The sequence below is a fragment of the Hyperolius riggenbachi genome, chromosome 4 (assembly GCF_040937935.1).
Source record: "Hyperolius riggenbachi isolate aHypRig1 chromosome 4, aHypRig1.pri, whole genome shotgun sequence".
Lineage (NCBI taxonomy): Eukaryota > Metazoa > Chordata > Amphibia > Anura > Hyperoliidae > Hyperolius > Hyperolius riggenbachi.
This window is the reverse complement of record NC_090649.1, coordinates 288,310,553-288,338,050: the sequence shown is the minus strand read 5'-3', so window position 1 is coordinate 288,338,050 and position 27,498 is coordinate 288,310,553. Positions and strand designations below refer to the sequence as shown.

At 44.2% G+C, this 27,498-nt stretch overlaps 1 protein-coding gene across 7 annotated transcripts in view; it reads left to right on the top strand.

Annotated features, from left to right (window-relative positions):
• The window catches only part of TBC1D32 (TBC1 domain family member 32), a 478,427-nt gene that overhangs the window by 410,491 nt on the left and 40,438 nt on the right, over positions 1-27,498 (top strand). For all 7 annotated transcript variants that reach the window (XM_068231378.1, XM_068231377.1, XM_068231379.1 and 4 more), the window contains 2 exons: positions 1,539-1,693; positions 24,812-24,952. In XM_068231378.1, the coding sequence (XP_068087479.1) occupies positions 1,539-1,693; positions 24,812-24,952 (296 nt within the window). The remainder of the gene's footprint in view (positions 1-1,538; positions 1,694-24,811; positions 24,953-27,498) is intronic.

The window sequence follows — 27,498 nt, the reverse complement described above, 5'->3', positions numbered from 1 at the left end:
CTGACTACATATACTGGGCACATATACCCCCTGACTACATATACTGGGCACATATACCCCTGGCTACATATACTGGACACATATACCCCTGGCTACATATATACTGGGCACATATACCCCCTGACTACATATACTGGGCACATATACCCCCTAACTACATATACTGGGCACATATACCCCTGGCTACATATACTGGGCACATATACCCCGGCTACATATACTGGGCACATATAACCCTGACTACATATACTGGGCACATATACCCCTGACTATATATACTGGGCACATATTATACCCCTGGCTACATATACTGGGCATATATACCCCTGGTCACATATACTGGGCACATATACCCCTGGCTACATATACTGGGCACATATACCCCTGACTAAATATAGTGGGCACATATACCCCTTGCTACATATACTGGGGACATATACCCCTGGCTACCTGTTCTGTGGACATCTCTACCCATGGCTACCTGTTCTGGGGACATCTATACCGCTGGCCACCTATTCTGGGGACATCTATGCTGCTGGCCACCTATTCTGTGGACACCTATAGACCTGGGGCTACCTATTTTTGGGGAACCACTGCGGTCAGATTGAGTGTATTTTGGGGAACTGCTGCCAGGTGAGAGGTGTCTACCATATTAAGGGGGCATCTGTCTATTTATGTGAAATGCTGTCTATTTATGTGCCTCATGACTGCTGAATTTGCTGTTAATTGCATTGCAGCCTGTAGCGAGATTACCAGACCCAAATTACCAGTTGCACCCATTTTAGCTTCTTCTTAGTTACCTATGTCCTTGGCTGATAGAATAACGGGTTGTCTAAAATAAAAGCAGCTAACTGGGTAGTAAAAGAATTTAATTGTGAGATAATTTGCAAAAGGTAAAAATGTATATACCCATGAAGTGCATGATCGTGTGTGTGTGTGTGTGCGTGTGTCTTAAAGGGACACTTAAGCCAGGAACAAAGAATCAGTTTTACTCACCTTGGGCTTTTACCAGCCCACTGCAGCCATCCCATGCCCTCGCAGTCACTCACGGAGCCTCCGGGCCCCCACTGCAAGCTAGTTTTGTTCTCACTGACAGGCCCGACAGGCCTGGCCGCGTGTATTTTCTTCCCGTTCCTGTCCGCAATAGCATCCTGCGCCTGTGCAGGGCGCTATTGAGGATGGGAACATGAAGAAGCATATGCGTGGCCAGGCCTGCGCAGATGCAGAAAGCCCTCCAACTCCCTGTCGGGCCTGTCAGCGAAAAGGAAACTAGCTGGCGGAGGGGAATAAGAGGCTCCATGAGTGACTGCGAGGGCATGGGACGGCTGCAGGGGGCTGGTAGAAGCCCCAGGAAAGTAAAACTGATTTTTTTTTCCTGACTTAAGTGTCCCTTTAAGCACAATTAAGCACAATATTTTACTTTATTATTTTCTGCAAGTGTGCTGTAGTCTCAGCTGTTGTACAGTCCATATAACAAATGCTGCTAAAAAAAACCTCCTAGTTCTGTCTGTAACTTCCTTGACTGCTCTTGCACCCAGGGTATTTGCAAGGAAGCTATTCTGGTCATGACTGGTTTGCATCCTCTGTGTTCCTGATAATGTCGGGCGACAGGGAAAAAACATTAACATTTCTGCAGAAATGCTCCAGTCTCCTGGTTTCAGCATATCTCTGGCTGCCACGGCTTCATATTTCTGTAAGTTATCATGTAAACTGAAGCAAGAAAAATCTGAAATTCATTGTGTTTGTTGGGTTTTAAATTACTCAATGAATAAAAGAACTTCTTCTGCTGGGCTGCATTTGCTATGCTTATTAAGAGAGCCACTGTATTCATATATGCTAGGGGGAAAATAACTGGAGTCCATTTGCTATTTTTATTAGCTGGTGAGTTGTTTTCATAGTAATAAACAATGGATGGCATTACTATTTTTTTTTATAGGAGGTTAAACCACATTATTCTTTTTTTGTTGCAGCAAAAGTCCACCTAAATTGAAGCTCACAGTCAATGATACAGATTGTTTATTCCCTGAAGAACCCCTAAACCCCCCTTAACCATCTTCATTAAGGTGGCCACTATAATACAATTTGCTGAACGATCGATTACGAACGATTTTTCGTGTGAATAATCATAAATGATTGTTTGTGGACACCAATGGACAAAAATCTCCTAATTAATTTGATCAGCTTAATGAAATTGATCCGAATTAGTGGCCCCAAACGGTCATTTAAGATCGTGCATACGAAGAATCATTCAAAATCGATCGTTCAGCAAATTGTATCATTAGTGGCCACCTTTGCTGTAACATTTCCTTCAATCACAAAAATAAAGCTGTTAATTGTTACTTAATACCTAGGAATGAATCCCTTGCCTAATAACTATCTCTTACCCTTACCTTTGACCTGTGTGTAACCCTAACCTTCACCCTTCAAATGATGCCTAGCCCTTACCTCTTTCTCAACCTTTTCATAAATGTAACATAACCTGGTACTCTTCCCTGAAACTCTGGCAGTGATTTCATCCAACCCTAACCTGCCTGGATCTTTCACACCCAAAATATTGAATTATCATCCAGTGATGCTAAGGCTGGCAACTAATAGAAATATTAGGTGTGAGATGATGTGACATCCATTTTCTTTAGGATTGTGGCAGCAGTTTAGGGAGAGCCTTGTATTGTACTAAGAAAATAAAAACAACATATTTTTTAAAGTTACTGCTGATGCCAAAACGATTACTGTATCGTTAGATAAATTTTGTTTAATATGGTATCTCTCCTTGATCTAAGAGTATAATCTTCTATGAGTGTGTTATAGTTTATAAACAAAACAGTGTGCATTCTGTGATTGTTATAAGAAAGCATCAGTACGCTAAATACCTATCAGGTTTTGCCTTATGCAAGTTATATTTTAACAATAAGACAGAGAGTCCAACACAATATATATGTGACTAATATAACATGTCTAGCATATTACTGAGTGCATCAGCAGCACAGCAACACGATGGTGTAGTGGTGAACGCTCTCGTCTTGCAGCGCTGGGTGCCTGGTTCGAATCCCAGCCAGGTCAACCTCTGCAAGGAGTTTGTATGTTCTCACTTTGTCTGTGTGGGTTTCCTCCGGGTACTCTGCTTTCCTCCCACATCCCAAAAACATACAGATAAGTTAATTGGCTTCCCCCCAAATTGGCCCTAGACTACAATACATACACTACACAATACATACATAAACATAAGACTATAGTAGGGATTAGATTGTGAGCCCCTGTGAGGGACAGTTAGTGACAAGACAGTATACTCTGTACCTCACTGCGGAAGATGTCGGCGCTATATAAATACTAAATAATACTAATCAGGTTACATTCTGGGAACTCTTGATTAAGCCAATTTGGCCAAACTTGCTAGTCTAGAAATAGCAGGTTTCACTTGGTGCCTGATGCACACACCCTTCTGTGTTGAAATGTTTCATTTCTTTTCTTTGGAGCTGGGTGGTGGATGGTCCCCTCAGGAGGAGCTGTTTGCGCCTGTCCTTCCCCCCGAGGGTGCGATGCGGGGGAGCCACCGGGGGTGCGATGCAGGGGAGCCACCCCTGAGCTGTAACCAGCTTGAAGTGGCCCCTGCTTTGTTCCCCTTTTTTGTAGTGCTCCCAGGTCATGCTCATTTGGCAGATTGTGAATGACACTCCTGGACGCAATGCGCAATAAGGTAGGTACCTATCCCTTGGGAGGCGGGTGCGGGTGGGTCTTTCAGGCACTGGCCATGCTGGGGGGGGGGTCGCCTACACTTCTCAGCCCCCCCCCCGGGTGCAGCTACAGGGTCTCTGAGCAGTGAGAGGGCTTGGAGCTCTGTTCGTGCTGCTCTCCGTTTCATGGGAGCCTTGGGTCCTCCATGCGGCGCCCCTGGATATGTGCTAATGCAGCATGAACTAATCCCCGCAGGGTAAAATTTTAGGGTGTAATTAGTTGTATAACCCTGCATATTCTGGCAAGCGAAAGCAAATGCAATTTTACATGAGCTATGTTTCTTGATTAAGCCAATTAGGCCAACCTTGCTAGGCTAGAAATATCAGGTTTCACTTAATGCCTGATGCACACACCCTTCTGTGTTGAGAAAATTCTGGGAACTAGCTCTAGACTTCCTGAAGAATCTCTAAAATACAACCTTGGGTCCCATTTATCATGAAATCTCATTGCAGCATTCAGTTTATCCCTGTGTATTTTAAATAAATGTTCAGCAAGTACTGCAAATGAGTGAGGTGTTCGTTTGTCCCCATACATTTGTAGGCCATATTTCTAGAAAAGGAATAGAGAACCTCTGCAAATGCAAACAAGACCATTTTATTTGTATTAAGGCTACTTTCCCACCAAGACGTTGCGTTTTAGGGGACGTTATGGTCGCATAACGTGCCCCTAATGCAACGTATGGTGGTGTTGAAGTTGGACGTCAGATTGAGCTGCGTTATGCAGCTCTCAAAGCAGCCACTCCAGGTTAGTGATAGGAAGTCTGCATCTTTTTAAGGATTCGGATCATTTGAATCGGATCATTGAAAAGATCCGGATCTTTGAACCGAATCACCTGAATCATTTTACTAGGGAAGCAGACTGGGTGAAATGACTAGCAGGACAGGACTTTCCCTGCACTGTACATTCTGTATGTTCCTATTTCTTCCAGACAGACATCCACTGTGAACCGAATCTTTCATTGTGATGATCCGGATGATTCGACTCACAAAAAAGATCCGGATCAAATGAACGATTCGTTCATGATTCCGGACAACACTACAGTCCTACCACGAGTCTCTGCAGTGCAGTAAATATTAATTAGCCATGTGGCTGGCCGCAGAGGAGGAGGGGAGACCTCCTCCTCCAACATTACTGAGCATGTTTAAGCAATCTAACGCTGCTTAGCCCAGTATAACGTACAGCATGCAGCACTTTGTTTAAACATGCTGCGTTACTATGTAACGCAAAGTGGGCACTGTAAACAGCACAATTGATTTTACAGTGCTGTGAGTTAGGCTGCGTTACTGGCTGCTGTAACGTGGGACTTAAACGTCCCACTGTGAAACCAGCCTTACTGTGCTGTTTTAACATATTTTGTAGTTTTCTCTATTTTCCTAATTTTAACGTTAGAGACCAGGTCCAAAAATCTTGTTATGTCCAGTACAAAAGGGAGGGCCAAGTGGCAGAGTGGTTTTCTATAGCTCTTGTGGTCTCAGCTATTTAAGCATGCCTGAAGTGCAAGAAATATAGAGGCTGACATATTTATTTCCTTTCATACCTCCCAACGTTTGCAGATGAGAAAGAGGGACACTTAAGCCAAGCCCTCTGTTCCGCCTTAAGAAACAACTTTGCTTTTTCAAGAGGTTGACAGTGGTCAGGAGGAGGGTGCAGGGGGTTCCAGTGGGTGGGAGAGGGTGACACTGGGTGGGAGAGGGTGACACTAGGTGGGAATGAGGGTGTCACTGGGTGGGGATAAAGGTGCCAGTGGGTAGGAGGAGGGTACCAATGGGTAGGAGGAGGGTGCCAGTGTGTGGGGAGGAGGCTGTCAATGGGTAGGAAAGTGTCAGTGGGTAGGAGAGTGCCAGTGGGTAGGTAGGAGGGTGCCACTGGGGGGAGGAAGGTGTCAGTGGGTGGGGAGGAAGGTGTCAGTGGGTGGGGAGGAGGGTGCCACTGGGTGGGGAGGAAGGTGCCAGTAGGTAGGAGGAGGGTGCCAGTGGGTGGGGAGGAGGGTGCCACTCTGGGTGAGTAGGAGGGTGCCAGTGGGTAGGAGGAGGGCACCACTAAGTGGAGAGGAGGATGCCAGTGGGGAGGAGGAGGGTGCCACTCTGGGTGGGTAGGAGGGTGCCAGTGAGTAGGAGGAGGGTGCCAATCTGGGTGGGGACAAGATGCCAGTAAATAGGAGGAGGGTGCCACTTCTGGTGTGGAGGAAGATACCCCTGGGCAGAGAGGAGAAAAAAAATTATCAAGGCACTAGCCGTGCCGATGCGTAATGAGGGGAGGGGGGCTGGCATCATTCTTCCCTCCCTGTTCATGGGCAGCCCTCCTGTGTCCCCTTGCAGAGTAAATGCACAGTAGTGCAGGTGTCTATCTCACCTTTACTTTCAACTTCCTGTTTCCCATGACGTGTCTATCTGCCCCCCTCCCTGCATCCCCACCAGGGGCGTATCTACAGGGATGCACATGGGGCAGTTGCTATGGGCGCCCTTTGTCACTCACCTGGGGGGGGCGCATCATTCCCAGTAACCAATTAATCGCAGGAGGAGAGCGGCGCCGGCACTGTCTGCGTGTATGTGCGGCTGCCGGCGCCCACAGCTACAGCTAAGTTGCTTGCCCATTGATTGATTCACCTGACCGGCTGACCACTCTTTCTGTTCCAGGTCCTGGTTTCTCCCCCCTGCCGTCAGTGTTTGTGGTCGCAGCGGGCAGGTCGCCATAGCAACGTCGGCTCCTCGACTCTCTCTCCACCTCCACGTGCTCAGTCAGCTGTCTGTCACCATCGGCGGGCGGCGGCCAGTGACAGTCATCCCCGCTGCTCTTCTCGCTCTGCCCCAGCTCCCAGCGTCTGTGTGGTCGCCATGGTAATGTCGGCGATTCGGCTCCGCCCCCACTCGGCGACTCTTCTCGGCTCCGCCCCCACTTGCTGCCTCGCTTCCCCGGCGATCCTCCTGAGTGCCCAAACAGTCCTCTACACGCTGCCCAGCGTGTGTGGTCGCCATAGTAACGGCGGCCACCGGGTGGCACCATTTCTTGCCCGGCTGAGCTGAGCCTCTCTCACCCCCAGTGATCCCCCCCCTCCTCCTGATTGGCTGTTTCCGTAGCCGTGCCGCTGGGGCTGATGGGAGTGGGACTGGCCTGGGGCTGGGAGCGGAAACAGTGTGTGTGTGTGTGTAGCACTGTAGCTAGAGGTCAGGTGACGGCGCTTACAGTGCATAGATAGTCAGAGTGAGTTGATTGTCTGTCTGTGTATGAAGCAGCTAGGCGGGCAGCAGCAGAGAGAGATCACCAGAACTGGCTGCTGCAAAACATAAGTTACACACATAAGGTAATAATATAATAAGTGTTCCCTCGTCACCACTGTCCATTGACTAAAGTTTATTTAAAGAGACACTAAAGCGAGAATAAATCTCGCTTCAGTGCTTATATTCAGCAGGGGCATGTGTGCCCCTGCTAAACCGCCGCTATCCCGCGGTTAAACGGGGGTCCCTTACCTCCCAAATCCCCTCCGTGCAGCAGGGATCACTTCCGCATAGAGGCAGGGCTAACCGCTGCAGCCCTGCTTCATGCGCGTCTGTCAGCGCGTATCTTCGCCTCTCCCCCGTCCCTCTCAGTCTTCCTTCGCTGAGAGGGGCGGAGGAGAGGCGGCGATGCGCCGCTGATAGACGGCGCTGAGAGGCAGGGCTGCAGCCGTTAGCCCTGCCTCAACAGCAGCAAAATCTACGACCAAGTTGGTCATAGATTTTGCAGTGGTGGGTTTGGGGGTAAGGGACCCCCGTTTAGCCGCGGGATATCGGCGTTTTAGCATGGGCACACGTGCCCCTGCTGAATATAAGCAGTGAAGCGAGATTTATTCTCACTTCAGTGTCTCTTTAAATCGAATTAGATACCGGAGCCGAAGGTTCAATAGGCAGACAGGCATATGTTGTATGTTGTGGGTAGGGTAAGTAAATACTGATTTCCATTCCCCTCCGTCACTCGCCGTTCTGAGTTCTCATGCAGTAATTGATGTTCTTTTGGCTGGCCGCTAACATGGGCGACTCGCAAAACTAGACCTGGACATACTGCGCTGCGTATGCACATATGTCCTTTCTTTTCCACTGTGTCCACACTGAATTATGTCACCATACAGGAGCATGCTCGCTCCCCATGCTTCTGCGTGTACTTCTCACTGTCACATGTACTTCTCACTGCTGTGGAGTGCGCACGCAGGAGCAAGGGGAATGACCGTGGTCCTGTGTAGTGACATAATTCGGCCCGGAACAGTATGTTCAGGTTCTAGGTTATGCGAGTTGCCCAGGTCGGCCAAAAAGCACATCAATTACTGCATGCCAGGAGAACGGCGGGTGATGAGGGGAACGGAAGGCATGGTATTTGCTTATACCACCCTACCCACAACATATGCTTATTTAAGTCTTTCGGCTCTAGTTTAAGTACTGTATGAAAAAATATTACAGAATTCATTCTGCAGCAGCAGCTGGTTTAATAACAGGTTTTGCTGCCCCATGCTGCTTGGCATGCTTCACTTATTTGTCATCACGTACTTAAGCTCCGTCATCTCCCAACAAATTACTGTGCATGCGTCATGTAGTGCTGCTCCATAGTATTTTCAACAGTTCTGCCTCCCTCCACCAGCCAGCAACATTGTAGAATCCGCCCACCGCCGTCCTGTCCCTGCCAGCTAACTACCCATTACTAGATTTTAATATATTTTCATGTTTATAGATTGCTGGCGGAGACAGTCTACAGAAATCAGGGCCTAGTGGTGGCAAGGAGGCTGTGATGTCGCTGGGCTGAGGGACACAGGGGTGTTAAAAGTACTATGGAGCAGCAAAAATTAAGGCATGCGCAGTGATTTGTGGATGAGGGATGATGCAGCTTGTAAAGGGTCATGCTCTGTAGAAAACATGATGACCGATCTGCGAAATGTCCGTATGGAGCAGCACAAGCTGCTACGACACCGGCTATGCCTTTTCCACTGTCCCACATTTTATTTCAGTTTCTATTTCCATTCTACAGCAGGTCCCTGCTTTTCCACATTTTAGTTCTTGCAATTTCCATCCATTGTACAGCAGGGCACTGATTTCCCACGTACGTTTTTCATTGGATTTTTCCAGAAGAACTGAAATCATGGGGAGAAAGCACTGCAGTGGACTGCTGTAGAATGAATGGAAAGTTGGAAACTACTGAAATGTGGGAAAGCAGGGGCTTGCTGTAGAATGAAAATTGTAAATCTATGGGCTTGATTCATTAAAGCGTGATAACTGCTATCACAGCAGTTATCACATGATTTGCTGCATGCGGCACTTTGCACGTGTGAAAGATTAATCCGCGTGATAAACAAACGTTTGCACACGATCACGTGCATGAAACCCGCTCGTCATAAAACATTTGTTTATCACGCGGAGTAATATTTTACGCGCGCAAGGCGCCGCGCTTGACACATCGCGTGATAACTGCTGTGATAGCAGTTATCCCGCTTTAGTGAATCAAGCCCAATGTGTGTATCCTAAGATTCCTCCAGTTGAAAATAAAGATTATTCACGTGACGCTCTTTACTTACCTGTGGCTTCTTCCAGAATCCAGGTCCTGAAGTCTTGTAGTTCCCTAATCCTCCTGGTCCTCATCTTTGATCCGCTGTGCGGCCCTGTAAACTACTGCGCATGCAGTGGCCCATCGCACTCCCGTTCGGCATTATGTACAAGCGCAGAATACTCCCAGTCGGGGGAGAGTGATCAAGAAGGCGTACTACCAGGCCAGCACATGGGCAGTAGTGCGCAACTTAGCTATGTTTCATATTTTACCGGGCCACACAGCGGATCAAGAATGAGGACCAGGAGGTCAGCAAGCAAACTACAAGACTACGGAGGCTGGAAGAGGCCCCAGGTAAGTAAAAGAACAATCTTAATTTTCAACTCGGATATCGTTTAAATGTAAAAAAAAAAAAACGCTGTGATTCCGCAGTACATAAGCGGATGTATAAAGAGATCCTGACCCATATGCAATTCACTTTTTCACCTGAGTTTTCTACTAGGTAATATTTTCACACCATGTCATAAAATTATTTTTAAACCACCAGCAAGCAAAAGCATGCTCAAAATAATTTTAATAGTACTTTTGTTTTTACCAACTTTTGTGTTTTTTCAATTGTAAAATGCTTAAAAGTTATTTTAAAGAGAATATGAAAATAGTCACTTAGGAGAAAACTCAGAAGAAAAAGTGAATTGCATATGGTCCCCTATGTTAAAGGATACCTGAGCTGAAAAATCATCAGAATATAAACTACATACATGTGTGCACAATGCTATCTGGATTAGGACTGTGTCCTCTGTTCCCTCCACCCACAATTCACAATCCTCAGTTTTTCCATATTTGGTCTTGTTCTAGGGCCCGACTTTTGAACCTTTGAAGTTTGAACCGGATATAATAGGCTGCATGCATGCGCAGTTGGGTCCATTACACCACTGTGGCCATGTTCACATCTGTCTCCTGAGCGTGGTGTGCGTGATTAATTACAGCACTTGCTGCACTCAGGATGCAACTGGGAGCATGGCACAGTGAATAAATGGACCCCACTGCACATGTGCACAGCCTATTATATCTGGTTCAAAAAGGTACCGACCAGCACTAGTTGGGGCCTAGAATGGGAGCAAATTCATAGGAACGGAGGATTGTAGGGGAGAACGCAGTCCTTGCCCAGATAGCATTATGCTTACATGTATGCTCTCTATTTCTTGCCATTTTTTCTGCTTTGATATCCTTTAAGCACACTTTCCACTTAAAATGCATCGGGAGTGAAATGCATATTCTTGACCTGCATGTTTTTTCAAGAGACCGCAGACACTGTAAACGCTAATGGAATCCATGCAAGCCTATGAAAATAGACAGTGTCTGTTGTCACATGGCTGTTTTCCCTTTCGTTTCCAATCCTCATTCATGTCCTCCGCCAGCACCACTGCTGTGCTTGGGTACAAGCCGCAGTATATAGCTGAGAGTATAGGGCTACCATTAGATTGAAAAAGACCAATGGGAATCCTCACTAGCACCAGGAAAGATTTTCATTGGTTCTTGATGGACCAGCGAGAATTCTTCCTGTTGCTAGGGAGGCTTCCCTTTTTTTTTTTTGCAATCCAGTGAGAGTCTTATGCTTTCTCCAGGACTATAAATTGGTGCTTGTCCCTGAGCCCAACGGCAGTTCCAGCAGCAGAGGACCCCAATAGAGGCAGTAGCAACAGGTGACACTGTGACGGGGCATATCCTATACATTTGCAGTGTTCTCCCCAGAATTTTTTTCCAGCCTTGTGGCATGAGTTGTTGGGGGGAACAGGGAAATTTGTACAAGCAATAGATTACCGGCAGATTCAATGAAAGCAAAATGATGTATGTATGGCCAATTTAAGATATTTTTTGCCTAATTTAATTGATAAAATTAAGGCCAGTTTCAGTGGTAACCAGCATTTTCATTCCTGTGCGATTAAAAGATTGCACCGCAAAAAAAAAAAAAAGTTTCTTAGATACCCGCGTTAATGAACGTTAATGTAATTCATTGCAGCAAAACACACCAAGAATGAGGCTCTGTAATGCTGTCTTCCCGAAGCGAAAATACGCATTGCAAGCAAGCGCCACAATGCTAATACCAAACAGTTTCAAATAACTGTGTTACCATTGACTTACATGACGTGGTTAACGTGCGTCAATGCAGAAGCTGTCCCAAAATGCTGTTGACCTAGCGCTAAATTGGATAGTTCCGGCGCATCCGATATGAAATGTTCCATAGACTTTCATTGCTCTAGTGTCACCCTGTGTTAAAATTGGGTAACACAACGCACTGAAAACGTGCCAGTGTGAAAGGGGCCTGAGGCTAGATCAGCAATGACCACAACAAACTGTGAACATCACAAACAGTACTCAAAGACTTTTGAGCAGACTGTCCAAATGATGGCGCTCTCATGGAAGAAAAGTTACCTACAGAACTACTTGGCTGGCATGCTTGGGATAAGCTGTGAATGCAACATTGAAATTTGGAAGGTATGCTGCCTAATTATTTTTGGGGATAAAAACTGCTTTTTCTGGGGGTACATTTTACCTAATTATGGTATTTGGAGGTACATTGGTCTAGTTATGGTATATGGGCATACATTCTGCCTCATAATACTTGAAGGAACATGCAGGCCTAAGAATTTAATTTAACGGAAAAAAACTGCTTAGTTATGTTTTGGAGGAATATGACTGCTTACTTGTTATGTGGGGCCATGCTGGTAATTGCTAAGCTTTGTTCACAATCAATATTGTTTAGTCCTGGGTAGGATCAGCCAGTGCAACAGTTTAAGATATATTGTGGGGAAACATGCCTGCTTGATTAATTGGCCTATTGTTGGTCAAATCTGTCTGCATGTAACTATTGTTATTCTGTGATTGTTTTTGGTAATATTTGTATGTAATCTATGCTAGAGATGGCAGATGATTGTCTTGGCAGATGATTGCCAAGTTCCAATGGGGGCGCCGTAGTATGGCAGCCTCGGCTCTTGACTTTGGACATTATCCCCCCCCCCCCCCCCCAATTTTCCAGAACCTGAATGAGCCAAAACCAATTCCGGGTACAACCCCCCCCCCCCCCAACCTTTGTACTTGGCGAAATGAATTATTCTGATTCTGAAGTGAATACTGAGAGTGTGTACCTCTGGTATGTCTGTTGATTTTGGGTCCACCTGAGTATTTCCTTTATTTCCCCTGAGAAAGTACAAGGGTATTTCTGTTTTGCTTCCAATGAAATTGGGAAACTTTGTTCAGGGATGCTGAGCACTGTGCTTGAATTGGGTTTTATGGAGTGCTTTTCTTTATTCTGTATGTAGCCCCCACTTATGCAGTCTGTTTATGGGAACTCTGTTTTGCAACCATTTTTTTATTTGTCAGAATTCCTTAGCACTTGTTGCTTAGCCATACTACCCACTTCTTCGCTGAGTCTTTTTTTTTTTTCCTCCATTGCAGACAGCGACAGGCAAATCTTCCTGGCCACTGTTTGGAGGTTGGTTTTAGAGCTTATACTGGGGTAAGGTTAAGTAAAAGATGAAAATCGAGATACCAAGAGTTAGAGGGGTGTATGGATAGTGAAAACAAAACTTTCTTTATTTCAGAAAATAGTGTGAAAGCGGAGAAAATGAAACGTGCCTTGACAAAGAAGAAGGAAAGTGGAGCTGAAGGACGAAAGAGACGAAAGTTGGAAGCTGAAGAAGCCAAAAAGTCGAGCAAGTACTTCATGCCTTTCTTTCAAAAGCCTAGTACTAGTCAATCGGCATCATGTTCCATGGAGTCACCTGCGCCTGCTTCAAGTTCAATAGAATCTGAGGAAGAATCAACTACAAATGTATCTCAAGCTGAGGAGGCTCAAGCTGAGGAGGAAGCCATGACAGATACAACTGAGTATGATAAAAAGGAAGATGAGGCTGCCACAGAGGACATAAACAAGACAGGAGACGAAGATGATGGTGGTGCTGATAGCAGTGCTGTTGACTTTACAGACAAGAATTTGCCAGACAGCACTGAACCTAAGGAACTAGACAGTGACAGAGAGACTCAGATTGTCATACCAGAAGTTATTAAACAGCATGACATTGGACTTCTTAAGTTCGCAAAGGATACTGGAAGAGCAATTCTGACTGATGCGCTGAGAACAGAAATAATAAAGCTTGGGTCGAAGTATTTTCAGAACAATGAGGGGCCATTCCTACCAACAAATAATCGCTCCATGAACAAAAGTTGGTTCAAGAGAAAATTAGGAAATGGTCGTGGTGAAGAAGTGACACGCTCATGGCTGGTATATTCCCCTTCTAAAAAGTCTGCATTTTGTATATGTTGTCTTCTCTTTTCCCGGTCAGACCATCAGTCTTCATTAGAGCAGGAAAATGGATTCACCCAGTGGAAGGCACCTGAGAGATTTAATGTTTATGAAAACGCCAAGAATCATCATGAGTGCTTCACACAGTGGAAAGAAATGGAAATTAATTTAGGTGGAAACAGAGGAATTATTGACGTAGAATTTCAGTTACAAATTGAGAAGGAAAAACAGAAGTGGCGTGAGATTTTGACAAGAATACTGCACTGCATAAAATTCCTTGCAACCCAGAACCTGGCTTTGCGAGGGCATAGGGAGTCACTGCAGCTAGATGATGACACCAATTTAGGAAATTTCCTTGCTTTAATAAAACTACTTTCCATCTTTGACCCTGTCATGAAGGAACACCTCACTCATGTGGAAAGTCATCCAGGATCCACATCATATCTTTCACCGGGCGTCCAGAATGAATTTATACATATGATGGCATCAACTGTTCGCAAAAGTTTATTGACAAGCATCCATAAAGCCAAGTACTATGGTCTCATGTTTGACTCAACTCCTGATCAGGCACACCGTGAGCAGATGTCAGAAGTTGTGAGGTACGTGGAAGTTGATTTTGAGAGAAAAATGGTCCGTGTTAAAGAATCCTTCCTTGGTTTTATCCAGATAAGCCAGAAGGATGCAGAGAGCTTGCTTGGTGAAATCTTGAAAAAGCTGGAGGAGGACGAGATGGAGCTACAAGATTGTCGGTCACAGTGCTATGACAACGCTGCTGTGATGGCTGGACACAGAAGTGGTGTTCATCAAAGAATATCTGAAAAAAACAACCGGGCACTATTTGTGAATTGTGACAATCACTCGCTCAACCTGGTGGGTGTACATGCAGCCAAGCAGGATGTAATGATGGTTACATTTTTTGGAACCATTGAAGCTTTATATGTTTTCTTTTCTCGCTCAACACAGCGGTGGGAAAAACTCAAAAATGCTGTGCCTGTGGTCCTCAAGTCAGAATCTGAAACCAGGTGGAGTGCAAGGACAGAAGCAGTGAAGCCTATCCACAGGTACCTTGAAGAGATACTTCAAGTTCTGCAGGACATGACAGACAATGAAAATGAGACCAGTGAAACAAGAAGTGAGGCACGACAGCTGTACAATCGCATTCTGACTTATGATTTTCTGACTTTGCTAGGATTCTGGAACAAAATACTAATTCACATTGACCGTGTTCAAAAGAGGCTGCAGGGTCCTAGCATGAACTTCCATGATGCTGCCCTGGATTTGAAAGCTCTACGAGATCATTTTGGTGAAGAAAGAGAAGTGTTAGTCAGTGAGTCGCTTGAAGAAGGACTACATCTTTGCCAAGAATGGGGAATTGATTTTGACAGACGTCAGAGACGAAAAAAGCGAATGGCTGATGAGAACTCAAGAGATGCTGGGTTGACTGCCAAGGAAGAAATTGTAAGAGTCATGAAGGGATCACTTGACCGGCTTCACAGAGAAATGGATGAAAGGTTTTCTCGTTTGCATTACACTGATGCCAAGTTTCGTTTTCTTCTTGATACTGAGGGATTGTGTTACAGTGCCAACAGAATAGACATAAAGAAAAAGTGTGAGGAGTTTGGGGAATTCTACAGCACTGATGTGGATGGAGAGCAACTTTTTGAAGAAATCATGGACTGCAGAATGTTGTTATCAACGAGGACAAGCATAAAGATATCAAAACCCGAAGACTTGCTCAAATTTATTGTTCAATACGGAGATGAAAGTGTCTTTCCCAATCTTCGCATTGCTGTTCAGATTCTGTTAACCATCGCAGTTTCCATCGCCAGTTGTGAAAGATCATTTAGTAAATTAAAATTAATCCTTTCGTACCTGAGAGCCTATATGGGTCAAAGCCGACTATGTGATCTAGCTATGCTGAGTATAGAAAGAGAAGAAACTGAAAAAACTGACTTTGATGACATCATACAACAGTTTGCATTAGTAAAATCTAGGAAAGATTTATTCTCACTTCAGTGTCTCTTTAAATCGAATTAGATACCGGAGCCGAAGGTTCAATAGGCAGACAGGCATATGTTGTATGTTGTGGGTAGGGTAAGTAAATACTGATTTCCATTCCCCTCCGTCACTCCGTCACTCGCCGTTCTGAGTTCTCATGCAGTAATTGATGTTCTTTTGGCTGGCCGCTGACATGGGCGACTCGCAAAACTAGACCTGGACATACTGCGCTGCGTATGCACATATGTCCTTTCTTTTCCACTGTGTCCACACTGAATTATGTCACCATACAGGAGCATGCTCGCTCCCCATGCTTCTGCGTGTACTTCTCACTGTCACATGTACTTCTCACTGCTGTGGAGTGCGCACGCAGGAGCAAGGGGAATGACCGTGGTCCTGTGTAGTGACATAATTCGGCCCGGAACAGTATGTTCAGGTTCTAGGTTATGCGAGTTGCCCAGGTCGGCCAAAAAGCACATCAATTACTGCATGCCAGGAGAACGGCGGGTGATGAGGGGAACGGAAGGCATGGTATTTGCTTATACCACCCTACCCACAACATATGCTTATTTAAGTCTTTCGGCTCTAGTTTAAGTACTGTATGAAAAAATATTACAGAATTCATTCTGCAGCAGCAGCTGGTTTAATAACAGGTTTTGCTGCCCCATGCTGCTTGGCATGCTTCACTTATTTGTCATCACGTACTTAAGCTCCGTCATCTCCCAACAAATTACTGTGCATGCGTCATGTAGTGCTGCTCCATAGTATTTTCAACAGTTCTGCCTCCCTCCACCAGCCAGCAACATTGTAGAATCCGCCCACCGCCGTCCTGTCCCTGCCAGCTAACTACCCATTACTAGATTTTAATATATTTTCATGTTTATAGATTGCTGGCGGAGACAGTCTACAGAAATCAGGGCCTAGTGGTGGCAAGGAGGCTGTGATGTCGCTGGGCTGAGGGACACAGGGGTGTTAAAAGTACTATGGAGCAGCAAAAATTAAGGCATGCGCAGTGATTTGTGGATGAGGGATGATGCAGCTTGTAAAGGGTCATGCTCTGTAGAAAACATGATGACCGATCTGCGAAATGTCCGTATGGAGCAGCACAAGCTGCTACGACACCGGCTATGCCTTTTCCACTGTCCCACATTTTATTTCAGTTTCTATTTCCATTCTACAGCAGGTCCCTGCTTTTCCACATTTTAGTTCTTGCAATTTCCATCCATTGTACAGCAGGGCACTGATTTCCCACGTACGTTTTTCATTGGATTTTTCCAGAAGAACTGAAATCATGGGGAGAAAGCACTGCAGTGGACTGCTGTAGAATGAATGGAAAGTTGGAAACTACTGAAATGTGGGAAAGCAGGGGCTTGCTGTAGAATGAAAATTGTAAATCTATGGGCTTGATTCATTAAAGCGTGATAACTGCTATCACAGCAGTTATCACATGATTTGCTGCATGCGGCACTTTGCACGTGTGAAAGATTAATCCGCGTGATAAACAAACGTTTGCACACGATCACGTGCATGAAACCCGCTCGTCATAAAACATTTGTTTATCACGCGGAGTAATATTTTACGCGCGCAAGGCGCCGCGCTTGACACATCGCGTGATAACTGCTGTGATAGCAGTTATCCCGCTTTAGTGAATCAAGCCCAATGTGTGTATCCTAAGATTCCTCCAGTTGAAAATAAAGATTATTCACGTGACGCTCTTTACTTACCTGTGGCTTCTTCCAGAATCCAGGTCCTGAAGTCTTGTAGTTCCCTAATCCTCCTGGTCCTCATCTTTGATCCGCTGTGCGGCCCTGTAAACTACTGCGCATGCAGTGGCCCATCGCACTCCCGTTCGGCATTATGTACAAGCGCAGAATACTCCCAGTCGGGGGAGAGTGATCAAGAAGGCGTACTACCAGGCCAGCACATGGGCAGTAGTGCGCAACTTAGCTATGTTTCATATTTTACCGGGCCACACAGCGGATCAAGAATGAGGACCAGGAGGTCAGCAAGCAAACTACAAGACTACGGAGGCTGGAAGAGGCCCCAGGGAAGTAAAAGAACAATCTTAATTTTCAACTCGGATATCGTTTAAATGTAAAAAAAAAAAAACGCTGTGATTCCGCAGTACATAAGCGGATGTATAAAGAGATCCTGACCCATATGCAATTCACTTTTTCACCTGAGTTTTCTACTAGGTAATATTTTCACACCATGTCATAAAATTATTTTTAAACCACCAGCAAGCAAAAGCATGCTCAAAATAATTTTAATAGTACTTTTGTTTTTACCAACTTTTGTGTTTTTTCAATTGTAAAATGCTTAAAAGTTATTTTAAAGAGAATATGAAAATAGTCACTTAGGAGAAAACTCAGAAGAAAAAGTGAATTGCATATGGTCCCCTATGTTAAAGGATACCTGAGCTGAAAAATCATCAGAATATAAACTACATACATGTGTGCACAATGCTATCTGGATTAGGACTGTGTCCTCTGTTCCCTCCACCCACAATTCACAATCCTCAGTTTTTCCATATTTGGTCTTGTTCTAGGGCCCGACTTTTGAACCTTTGAAGTTTGAACCGGATATAATAGGCTGCATGCATGCGCAGTTGGGTCCATTACACCACTGTGGCCATGTTCACATCTGTCTCCTGAGCGTGGTGTGCGTGATTAATTACAGCACTTGCTGCACTCAGGATGCAACTGGGAGCATGGCACAGTGAATAAATGGACCCCACTGCACATGTGCACAGCCTATTATATCTGGTTCAAAAAGGTACCGACCAGCACTAGTTGGGGCCTAGAATGGGAGCAAATTCATAGGAACGGAGGATTGTAGGGGAGAACGCAGTCCTTGCCCAGATAGCATTATGCTTACATGTATGCTCTCTATTTCTTGCCATTTTTTCTGCTTTGATATCCTTTAAGCACACTTTCCACTTAAAATGCATCGGGAGTGAAATGCATATTCTTGACCTGCATGTTTTTTCAAGAGACCGCAGACACTGTAAACGCTAATGGAATCCATGCAAGCCTATGAAAATAGACAGTGTCTGTTGTCACATGGCTGTTTTCCCTTTCGTTTCCAATCCTCATTCATGTCCTCCGCCAGCACCACTGCTGTGCTTGGGTACAAGCCGCAGTATATAGCTGAGAGTATAGGGCTACCATTAGATTGAAAAAGACCAATGGGAATCCTCACTAGCACCAGGAAAGATTTTCATTGGTTCTTGATGGACCAGCGAGAATTCTTCCTGTTGCTAGGGAGGCTTCCCTTTTTTTTTTTTGCAATCCAGTGAGAGTCTTATGCTTTCTCCAGGACTATAAATTGGTGCTTGTCCCTGAGCCCAACGGCAGTTCCAGCAGCAGAGGACCCCAATAGAGGCAGTAGCAACAGGTGACACTGTGACGGGGCATATCCTATACATTTGCAGTGTTCTCCCCAGAATTTTTTTCCAGCCTTGTGGCATGAGTTGTTGGGGGGAACAGGGAAATTTGTACAAGCAATAGATTACCGGCAGATTCAATGAAAGCAAAATGATGTATGTATGGCCAATTTAAGATATTTTTTGCCTAATTTAATTGATAAAATTAAGGCCAGTTTCAGTGGTAACCAGCATTTTCATTCCTGTGCGATTAAAAGATTGCACCGCAAAAAAAAAAAAAAAGTTTCTTAGATACCCGCGTTAATGAACGTTAATGTAATTCATTGCAGCAAAACACACCAAGAATGAGGCTCTGTAATGCTGTCTTCCCGAAGCGAAAATACGCATTGCAAGCAAGCGCCACAATGCTAATACCAAACAGTTTCAAATAACTGTGTTACCATTGACTTACATGACGTGGTTAACGTGCGTCAATGCAGAAGCTGTCCCAAAATGCTGTTGACCTAGCGCTAAATTGGATAGTTCCGGCGCATCCGATATGAAATGTTCCATAGACTTTCATTGCTCTAGTGTCACCCTGTGTTAAAATTGGGTAACACAACGCACTGAAAACGTGCCAGTGTGAAAGGGGCCTGAGGCTAGATCAGCAATGACCACAACAAACTGTGAACATCACAAACAGTACTCAAAGACTTTTGAGCAGACTGTCCAAATGATGGCGCTCTCATGGAAGAAAAGTTACCTACAGAACTACTTGGCTGGCATGCTTGGGATAAGCTGTGAATGCAACATTGAAATTTGGAAGGTATGCTGCCTAATTATTTTTGGGGATAAAAACTGCTTTTTCTGGGGGTACATTTTACCTAATTATGGTATTTGGAGGTACATTGGTCTAGTTATGGTATATGGGCATACATTCTGCCTCATAATACTTGAAGGAACATGCAGGCCTAAGAATTTAATTTAACGGAAAAAAACTGCTTAGTTATGTTTTGGAGGAATATGACTGCTTACTTGTTATGTGGGGCCATGCTGGTAATTGCTAAGCTTTGTTCACAATCAATATTGTTTAGTCCTGGGTAGGATCAGCCAGTGCAACAGTTTAAGATATATTGTGGGGAAACATGCCTGCTTGATTAATTGGCCTATTGTTGGTCAAATCTGTCTGCATGTAACTATTGTTATTCTGTGATTGTTTTTGGTAATATTTGTATGTAATCTATGCTAGAGATGGCAGATGATTGTCTTGGCAGATGATTGCCAAGTTCCAATGGGGGCGCCGTAGTATGGCAGCCTCGGCTCTTGACTTTGGACATTATCCCCCCCCCCCCCCCCCCCAATTTTCCAGAACCTGAATGAGCCAAAACCAATTCCGGGTACAACCCCCCCCCCCCCAACCTTTGTACTTGGCGAAATGAATTATTCTGATTCTGAAGTGAATACTGAGAGTGTGTACCTCTGGTATGTCTGTTGATTTTGGGTCCACCTGAGTATTTCCTTTATTTCCCCTGAGAAAGTACAAGGGTATTTCTGTTTTGCTTCCAATGAAATTGGGAAACTTTGTTCAGGGATGCTGAGCACTGTGCTTGAATTGGGTTTTATGGAGTGCTTTTCTTTATTCTGTATGTAGCCCCCACTTATGCAGTCTGTTTATGGGAACTCTGTTTTGCAACCATTTTTTTATTTGTCAGAATTCCTTAGCACTTGTTGCTTAGCCATACTACCCACTTCTTCGCTGAGTCTTTTTTTTTTTTCCTCCATTGCAGACAGCGACAGGCAAATCTTCCTGGCCACTGTTTGGAGGTTGGTTTTAGAGCTTATACTGGGGTAAGGTTAAGTAAAAGATGAAAATCGAGATACCAAGAGTTAGAGGGGTGTATGGATAGTGAAAACAAAACTTTCTTTATTTCAGAAAATAGTGTGAAAGCGGAGAAAATGAAACGTGCCTTGACAAAGAAGAAGGAAAGTGGAGCTGAAGGACGAAAGAGACGAAAGTTGGAAGCTGAAGAAGCCAAAAAGTCGAGCAAGTACTTCATGCCTTTCTTTCAAAAGCCTAGTACTAGTCAATCGGCATCATGTTCCATGGAGTCACCTGCGCCTGCTTCAAGTTCAATAGAATCTGAGGAAGAATCAACTACAAATGTATCTCAAGCTGAGGAGGCTCAAGCTGAGGAGGAAGCCATGACAGATACAACTGAGTATGATAAAAAGGAAGATGAGGCTGCCACAGAGGACATAAACAAGACAGGAGACGAAGATGATGGTGGTGCTGATAGCAGTGCTGTTGACTTTACAGACAAGAATTTGCCAGACAGCACTGAACCTAAGGAACTAGACAGTGACAGAGAGACTCAGATTGTCATACCAGAAGTTATTAAACAGCATGACATTGGACTTCTTAAGTTCGCAAAGGATACTGGAAGAGCAATTCTGACTGATGCGCTGAGAACAGAAATAATAAAGCTTGGGTCGAAGTATTTTCAGAACAATGAGGGGCCATTCCTACCAACAAATAATCGCTCCATGAACAAAAGTTGGTTCAAGAGAAAATTAGGAAATGGTCGTGGTGAAGAAGTGACACGCTCATGGCTGGTATATTCCCCTTCTAAAAAGTCTGCATTTTGTATATGTTGTCTTCTCTTTTCCCGGTCAGACCATCAGTCTTCATTAGAGCAGGAAAATGGATTCACCCAGTGGAAGGCACCTGAGAGATTTAATGTTCATGAAAACGCCAAGAATCATCATGAGTGCTTCACACAGTGGAAAGAAATGGAAATTAATTTAGGTGGAAACAGAGGAATTATTGACGTAGAATTTCAGTTACAAATTGAGAAGGAAAAACAGAAGTGGCGTGAGATTTTGACAAGAATACTGCACTGCATAAAATTCCTTGCAACCCAGAACCTGGCTTTGCGAGGGCATAGGGAGTCACTGCAGCTAGATGATGACACCAATTTAGGAAATTTCCTTGCTTTAATAAAACTACTTTCCATCTTTGACCCTGTCATGAAGGAACACCTCACTCATGTGGAAAGTCATCCAGGATCCACATCATATCTTTCACCGGGCGTCCAGAATGAATTTATAGATATGATGGCATCAACTGTTCGCAAAAGTTTATTGACAAGCATCCATAAAGCCAAGTACTATGGTCTCATGTTTGACTCAACTCCTGATCAGGCACACCGTGAGCAGATGTCAGAAGTTGTGAGGTACGTGGAAGTTGATTTTGAGAGAAAAATGGTCCGTGTTAAAGAATCCTTCCTTGGTTTTATCCAGATAAGCCAGAAGGATGCAGAGAGCTTGCTTGGTGAAATCTTGAAAAAGCTGGAGGAGGACGAGATGGAGCTACAAGATTGTCGGTCACAGTGCTATGACAACGCTGCTGTGATGGCTGGACACAGAAGTGGTGTTCATCAAAGAATATCTGAAAAAAACAACCGGGCACTATTTGTGAATTGTGACAATCACTCGCTCAACCTGGTGGGTGTACATGCAGCCAAGCAGGATGTAATGATGGTTACATTTTTTGGAACCATTGAAGCTTTATATGTTTTCTTTTCTCGCTCAACACAGCGGTGGGAAAAACTCAAAAATGCTGTGCCTGTGGTCCTCAAGTCAGAATCTGAAACCAGGTGGAGTGCAAGGACAGAAGCAGTGAAGCCTATCCACAGGTACCTTGAAGAGATACTTCAAGTTCTGCAGGACATGACAGACAATGAAAATGAGACCAGTGAAACAAGAAGTGAGGCACGACAGCTGTACAATCGCATTCTGACTTATGATTTTCTGACTTTGCTAGGATTCTGGAACAAAATACTAATTCACATTGACCGTGTTCAAAAGAGGCTGCAGGATCCTAGCATGAACTTCCATGATGCTGCCCTGGATTTGAAAGCTCTACGAGATCATTTTGGTGAAGAAAGAGAAGTGTTAGTCAGTGAGTCGCTTGAAGAAGGACTACATCTTTGCCAAGAATGGGGAATTGATTTTGACAGACGTCAGAGACGAAAAAAGCGAATGGCTGATGAGAACTCAAGAGATGCTGGGTTGACTGCCAAGGAAGAAATTGTAAGAGTCATGAAGGGATCACTTGACCGGCTTCACAGAGAAATGGATGAAAGGTTTTCTCGTTTGCATTACACTGATGCCAAGTTTCGTTTTCTTCTTGATACTGAGGGATTGTGTTACAGTGCCAACAGAATAGACATAAAGAAAAAGTGTGAGGAGTTTGGGGAATTCTACAGCACTGATGTGGATGGAGAGCAACTTTTTGAAGAAATCATGGACTGCAGAATGTTGTTATCAACGAGGACAAGCATAAAGATATCAAAACCCGAAGACTTGCTCAAATTTATTGTTCAATACGGAGATGAAAGTGTCTTTCCCAATCTTCGCATTGCTGTTCAGATTCTGTTAACCATCGCAGTTTCCATCGCCAGTTGTGAAAGATCATTTAGTAAATTAAAATTAATCCTTTCGTACCTGAGAGCCTCTATGGGTCAAAGCCGACTATGTGATCTAGCTATGCTGAGTATAGAAAGAGAAGAAACTGAAAAAACTGACTTTGATGACATCATACAACAGTTTGCATTAGTAAAATCTAGGAAAGTGCCATTGTAATTGAAAATTCAAAAATCTGGCTCTCAGTGCTGACTGTTCTGAACGTTTTTACTTTACATAATTGGATTTGCTTCTTCAGTTTTATAAGAGTGTTGTTGTGCTCATTTTTGTAATATTGCAAATTGCAGGGCTATGCCTTTACTAGGTGTTAACGTACTCCCTATTATGATAAAGATGGTAGTGTTTTTACAGTTTTTCTTAAGACTTTGCATCTACAATGTCATTAGATTGCTCATGTTTGTTTTAATGAACCTGAAATGAGAAACAAAAAAACAAACAAAAAAAACCCCTGAATATTCTCTTGTGTGTTTTATGTGGTGTTATCATTGAATTAAGTCCTTTGTTGTTGGAAATGGGGGGGGGGGGGGCGCAATTTTAGTGCTTGCCATAGGCGCTGTTCTCCCTAGATACGCCTCTGATCCCCACATTACGCATTGGCATGGCTGGTATGTCGAGAGAAAAAATTTCCCCACCTCTCTGCCCACCGGGGACACAAGGGGGTGCCATGGAAGACACCTTCCAACCTGGGGCAGTCCTGAACAATTCGGGACAGTTGGGGGGGGGGGGGTCTGGTTTAAACAATGCATATTGACTGGCTGTCCTGTTTAACCCCTGTCTCTAATGCTTTTAGCCATGGACCCTGAAAAAGCATGCATATCAGATGTTTCTGACAGAAGTCTTACTGCATTAGCTGCATGTTTGCTTCAGGTGTTTGATTCAGACACTACTGCAGCTAAAAACAGATCAGCAGGACTACGGGGCAACTGGTATTGTTCAAAAGGAAATAAATATGGCAGTCACCATATGCTTCTCACTTCAGGTGTACTTTAGGATATTCCTGGCATAGCTCTTGGCTGATTCCTTACCACTTTTTTGAGTTGTTTATGCGTGTCTGAGGATGTTTTCCATGTTTCCTCATGCAATCTCTAAAATTTAGAATTACTTAGTGTGATTTGAGATTTCATATCCTGAGTAGAGCTGGTTTAGAAATTTCTAAAATGGCTTTTAGAACATTTTCAAGCAATTCTAATTGAGTTCTCAAGATGTGCAAGCCCTTAGCTGGATTAACTCGGTCAACTAAACTGATCAAACAGATGTAGCTGAATTTATCTGATTTGTTAATTTTATGGAGCTGAGAAAGGGCCTGTATACATGTATTTTAATGTCAGTTCTTTTATGGAAAATAAACAAATGTGTAAATGACAGTACTAACAGTACAGCGCAAGCCGAACCTTCTTACTTTTTTTCCTTTTGCTTATTCTCAGAAACACCTGCCAGCAGATATAGCACAAGCTGGAATCCACCCGATATACTTCTGCACTGCTCATTATATTGAGATGCTGATGAAGGCAGAAGTGCCACTAGTCTTCTCAGCGTTCCGCATGTCTGGCTTCACTCCCTCCCAGGTAATGTTTGACATGTTCATCTCTTCCCTGGTTATTATTCTATCATGTAAAACAAGGTTTGCATTGCTTTGATTATGACTGGCAATGGTAGAAAAAAAACAAAGTGAAGTTATCTCAGAAAATTCAAGCCGTTGCTCATAATAATTACTTTCTGACTTCTGACTACATACAATTTAATTAAAAGTATCCCACAATTTCTCTTCTCTTTAAATCAGTGATGCGCCCTGTAAAGGTTTTAATTAGAATTCAGAGGCAGTCTTCTTATTAGCATTGGTAAACAACCACTGCATGATAATGGATTTGGAGGCAAACAGGGATCAGTAAAGTTTATTTATTTGAGAGTAGCATGAAAGTGTGAAGGGGTGTGGTTTGGCAAAGATGAACATGGGATATTGATAAAATGAACTCTGGCGAACCATTCCGAAAATCCCCTAAATCCAAACAAACATCAGACTTTTCACTCTTCCCAACTGGCTCACCTAGCCTTCATGGGTACTTACTGGTGTTAGAATTCTGCTGCCAGCAGATATGATCAGAGCCATTCAAATTCCCCAGTAGCTGAACTAGGCTGCTTTGAGCCACCACATCATCCATACTACCTAGGAGGTAGGTTGCACCACCCATTATCACTCAGATAGGCCACTGTGGATTAGCGACAACATGATTTCCCCCGCCCTGTTTTTGATATGGGGACTTCTGATGCCCCAGGACAAACCTGATGCTCAGTTTCTCACAGCATATTGGTCTAGTGTTGGTTGTTATATAGTACACACTAAATTCTGTATCAATGCAGGAATTGCTTGTGCAGACCCTACATAAAGGACCATATAAGCAGAATGAGAAAAGTACCTCTTTGGGGACTTCAAACATCGACAGAGGGGTTGTGTGGTAACCAGTGATTTCCTTGATTCTCTGCTAGCTTGGTCTGAAAGAATGGATGATACATGCTCTGTGACCAGTAACTGAACTGAGACATTATTTAGACCACTGGCTGCGCTCAAAACTGCTGTGTAACCACCAACTGCACCAAGACCCCTAACTGGACTGGCTCTTTGCTATCACCACTGACTGGGCTGGGAGAGCACTGTAGCCACTCACTGGGCTGGAGGTGCAGTGTGATGACATTCCACTTGCCTTTTCTCAGTTCTGAACTTGAAGAGTGTTGTGGGAAGAATAGTGTTTGGTACTTACGTATTATCCCGTCTGGAAAGTTTGGCAGCTTTATCTTAAAGTTCTGTTTGATCCCCTAGCCAGATCTAACCATTTTTGGAAAGCTGAAAGTTCCTTTGCATTGGGCCCAAGTCAATGCAATGCCCCATTCCCAAGTTGGGAGGGGAGGATAGGTGTCCCCTGCACTTTGCTGCAGAGAGCACAGTGGAATTGAGTCTCCTGCCCATGCCAGTAAGACAGAGAGGAGACGAGGGTGCTTAGCTGTGCTGCTTCTTCATCTGTAATGAGAGCCCCAGGCACTTAACATAAGTTTTGAAGACACAGATTTATGCTGCGAAGGAAGAAGACTGCCAGATGTGTTGCTTATCATCATGTCTGGTTCGTCCCGTATTTCAGTAACTGCACTTTCTGCAGCCAAGTTCAGGGGACATCCCTCCTTCAAAACCCCATAGCTTGGGAACTGAGCATCATACCAGCTCAGGACCTGGTGCAACAGAAAGCCGGGACTTTCAGCTTTCCAATGGTCAGATCTTCCTGGGGGGGAAGGGGGGGGGGGGCAAATAGAACTTTAACAAAAAGCTGCCAAACTTCCCAGATGGCATAATACATACGTACCCAGTGTTTCACAAGGGCTAGAGAAGGTATAAATCAGAGATGCAAAATAGTGAGTGGACTTGTGGGAAGCAAAGAATACAAGATATTTAGGAAGTAAGCTGGATCTTTGGGCTCCAAACACTTTCTGGGCCTAGTACAGAAGCTTCTCTTGTACCTGTCTGATGGTGACTGTGACCACTGCATTAGTCTTACATGCATACCGTATATTTAAATGTGATGTTCTGTAACTGGTGTTGTCAGATGCATTGGGTCAGCCACTAGTCAAGTCTCAAGTTTGATTCCAGAAACTTCCGGAACTTGCTTGGACACTATTGAACCATATTTCAGGAAATGGCTAGTGAAGACAAGGTGGTAAGCATAATATGCAGATTTACCTCTGGCTTAAATTTTTAGAATCACACTATAGATGTGCTTTGATATAACAATTATATTTAACAGATTGGCTTGCTTGGTTTGCAGGGTTGTTATTGTTCAGTCATAATTCAGTTGTGTCTGACTGTTTGTGACTCCATAGGCCACTGCACACCAGGACCCTCTACCCTCTACTGCCTCTCAAAGTTTTTGATACTGTACATGGGGTTTTCTTGGCAAATATACTGGAGTGCATTGCCATTTCCTTCTCCAGGGATTTTAGTTTTGTCTGCACTCTCTGCTATGACCTGTCTGTCTTGGGTGGCCCTGCATGGCATGGCTCATAGCTTCACAGAGCTTTTTATTATCTTGTATTATTATCATCATTATTTAGTACTTATATAGCGCCA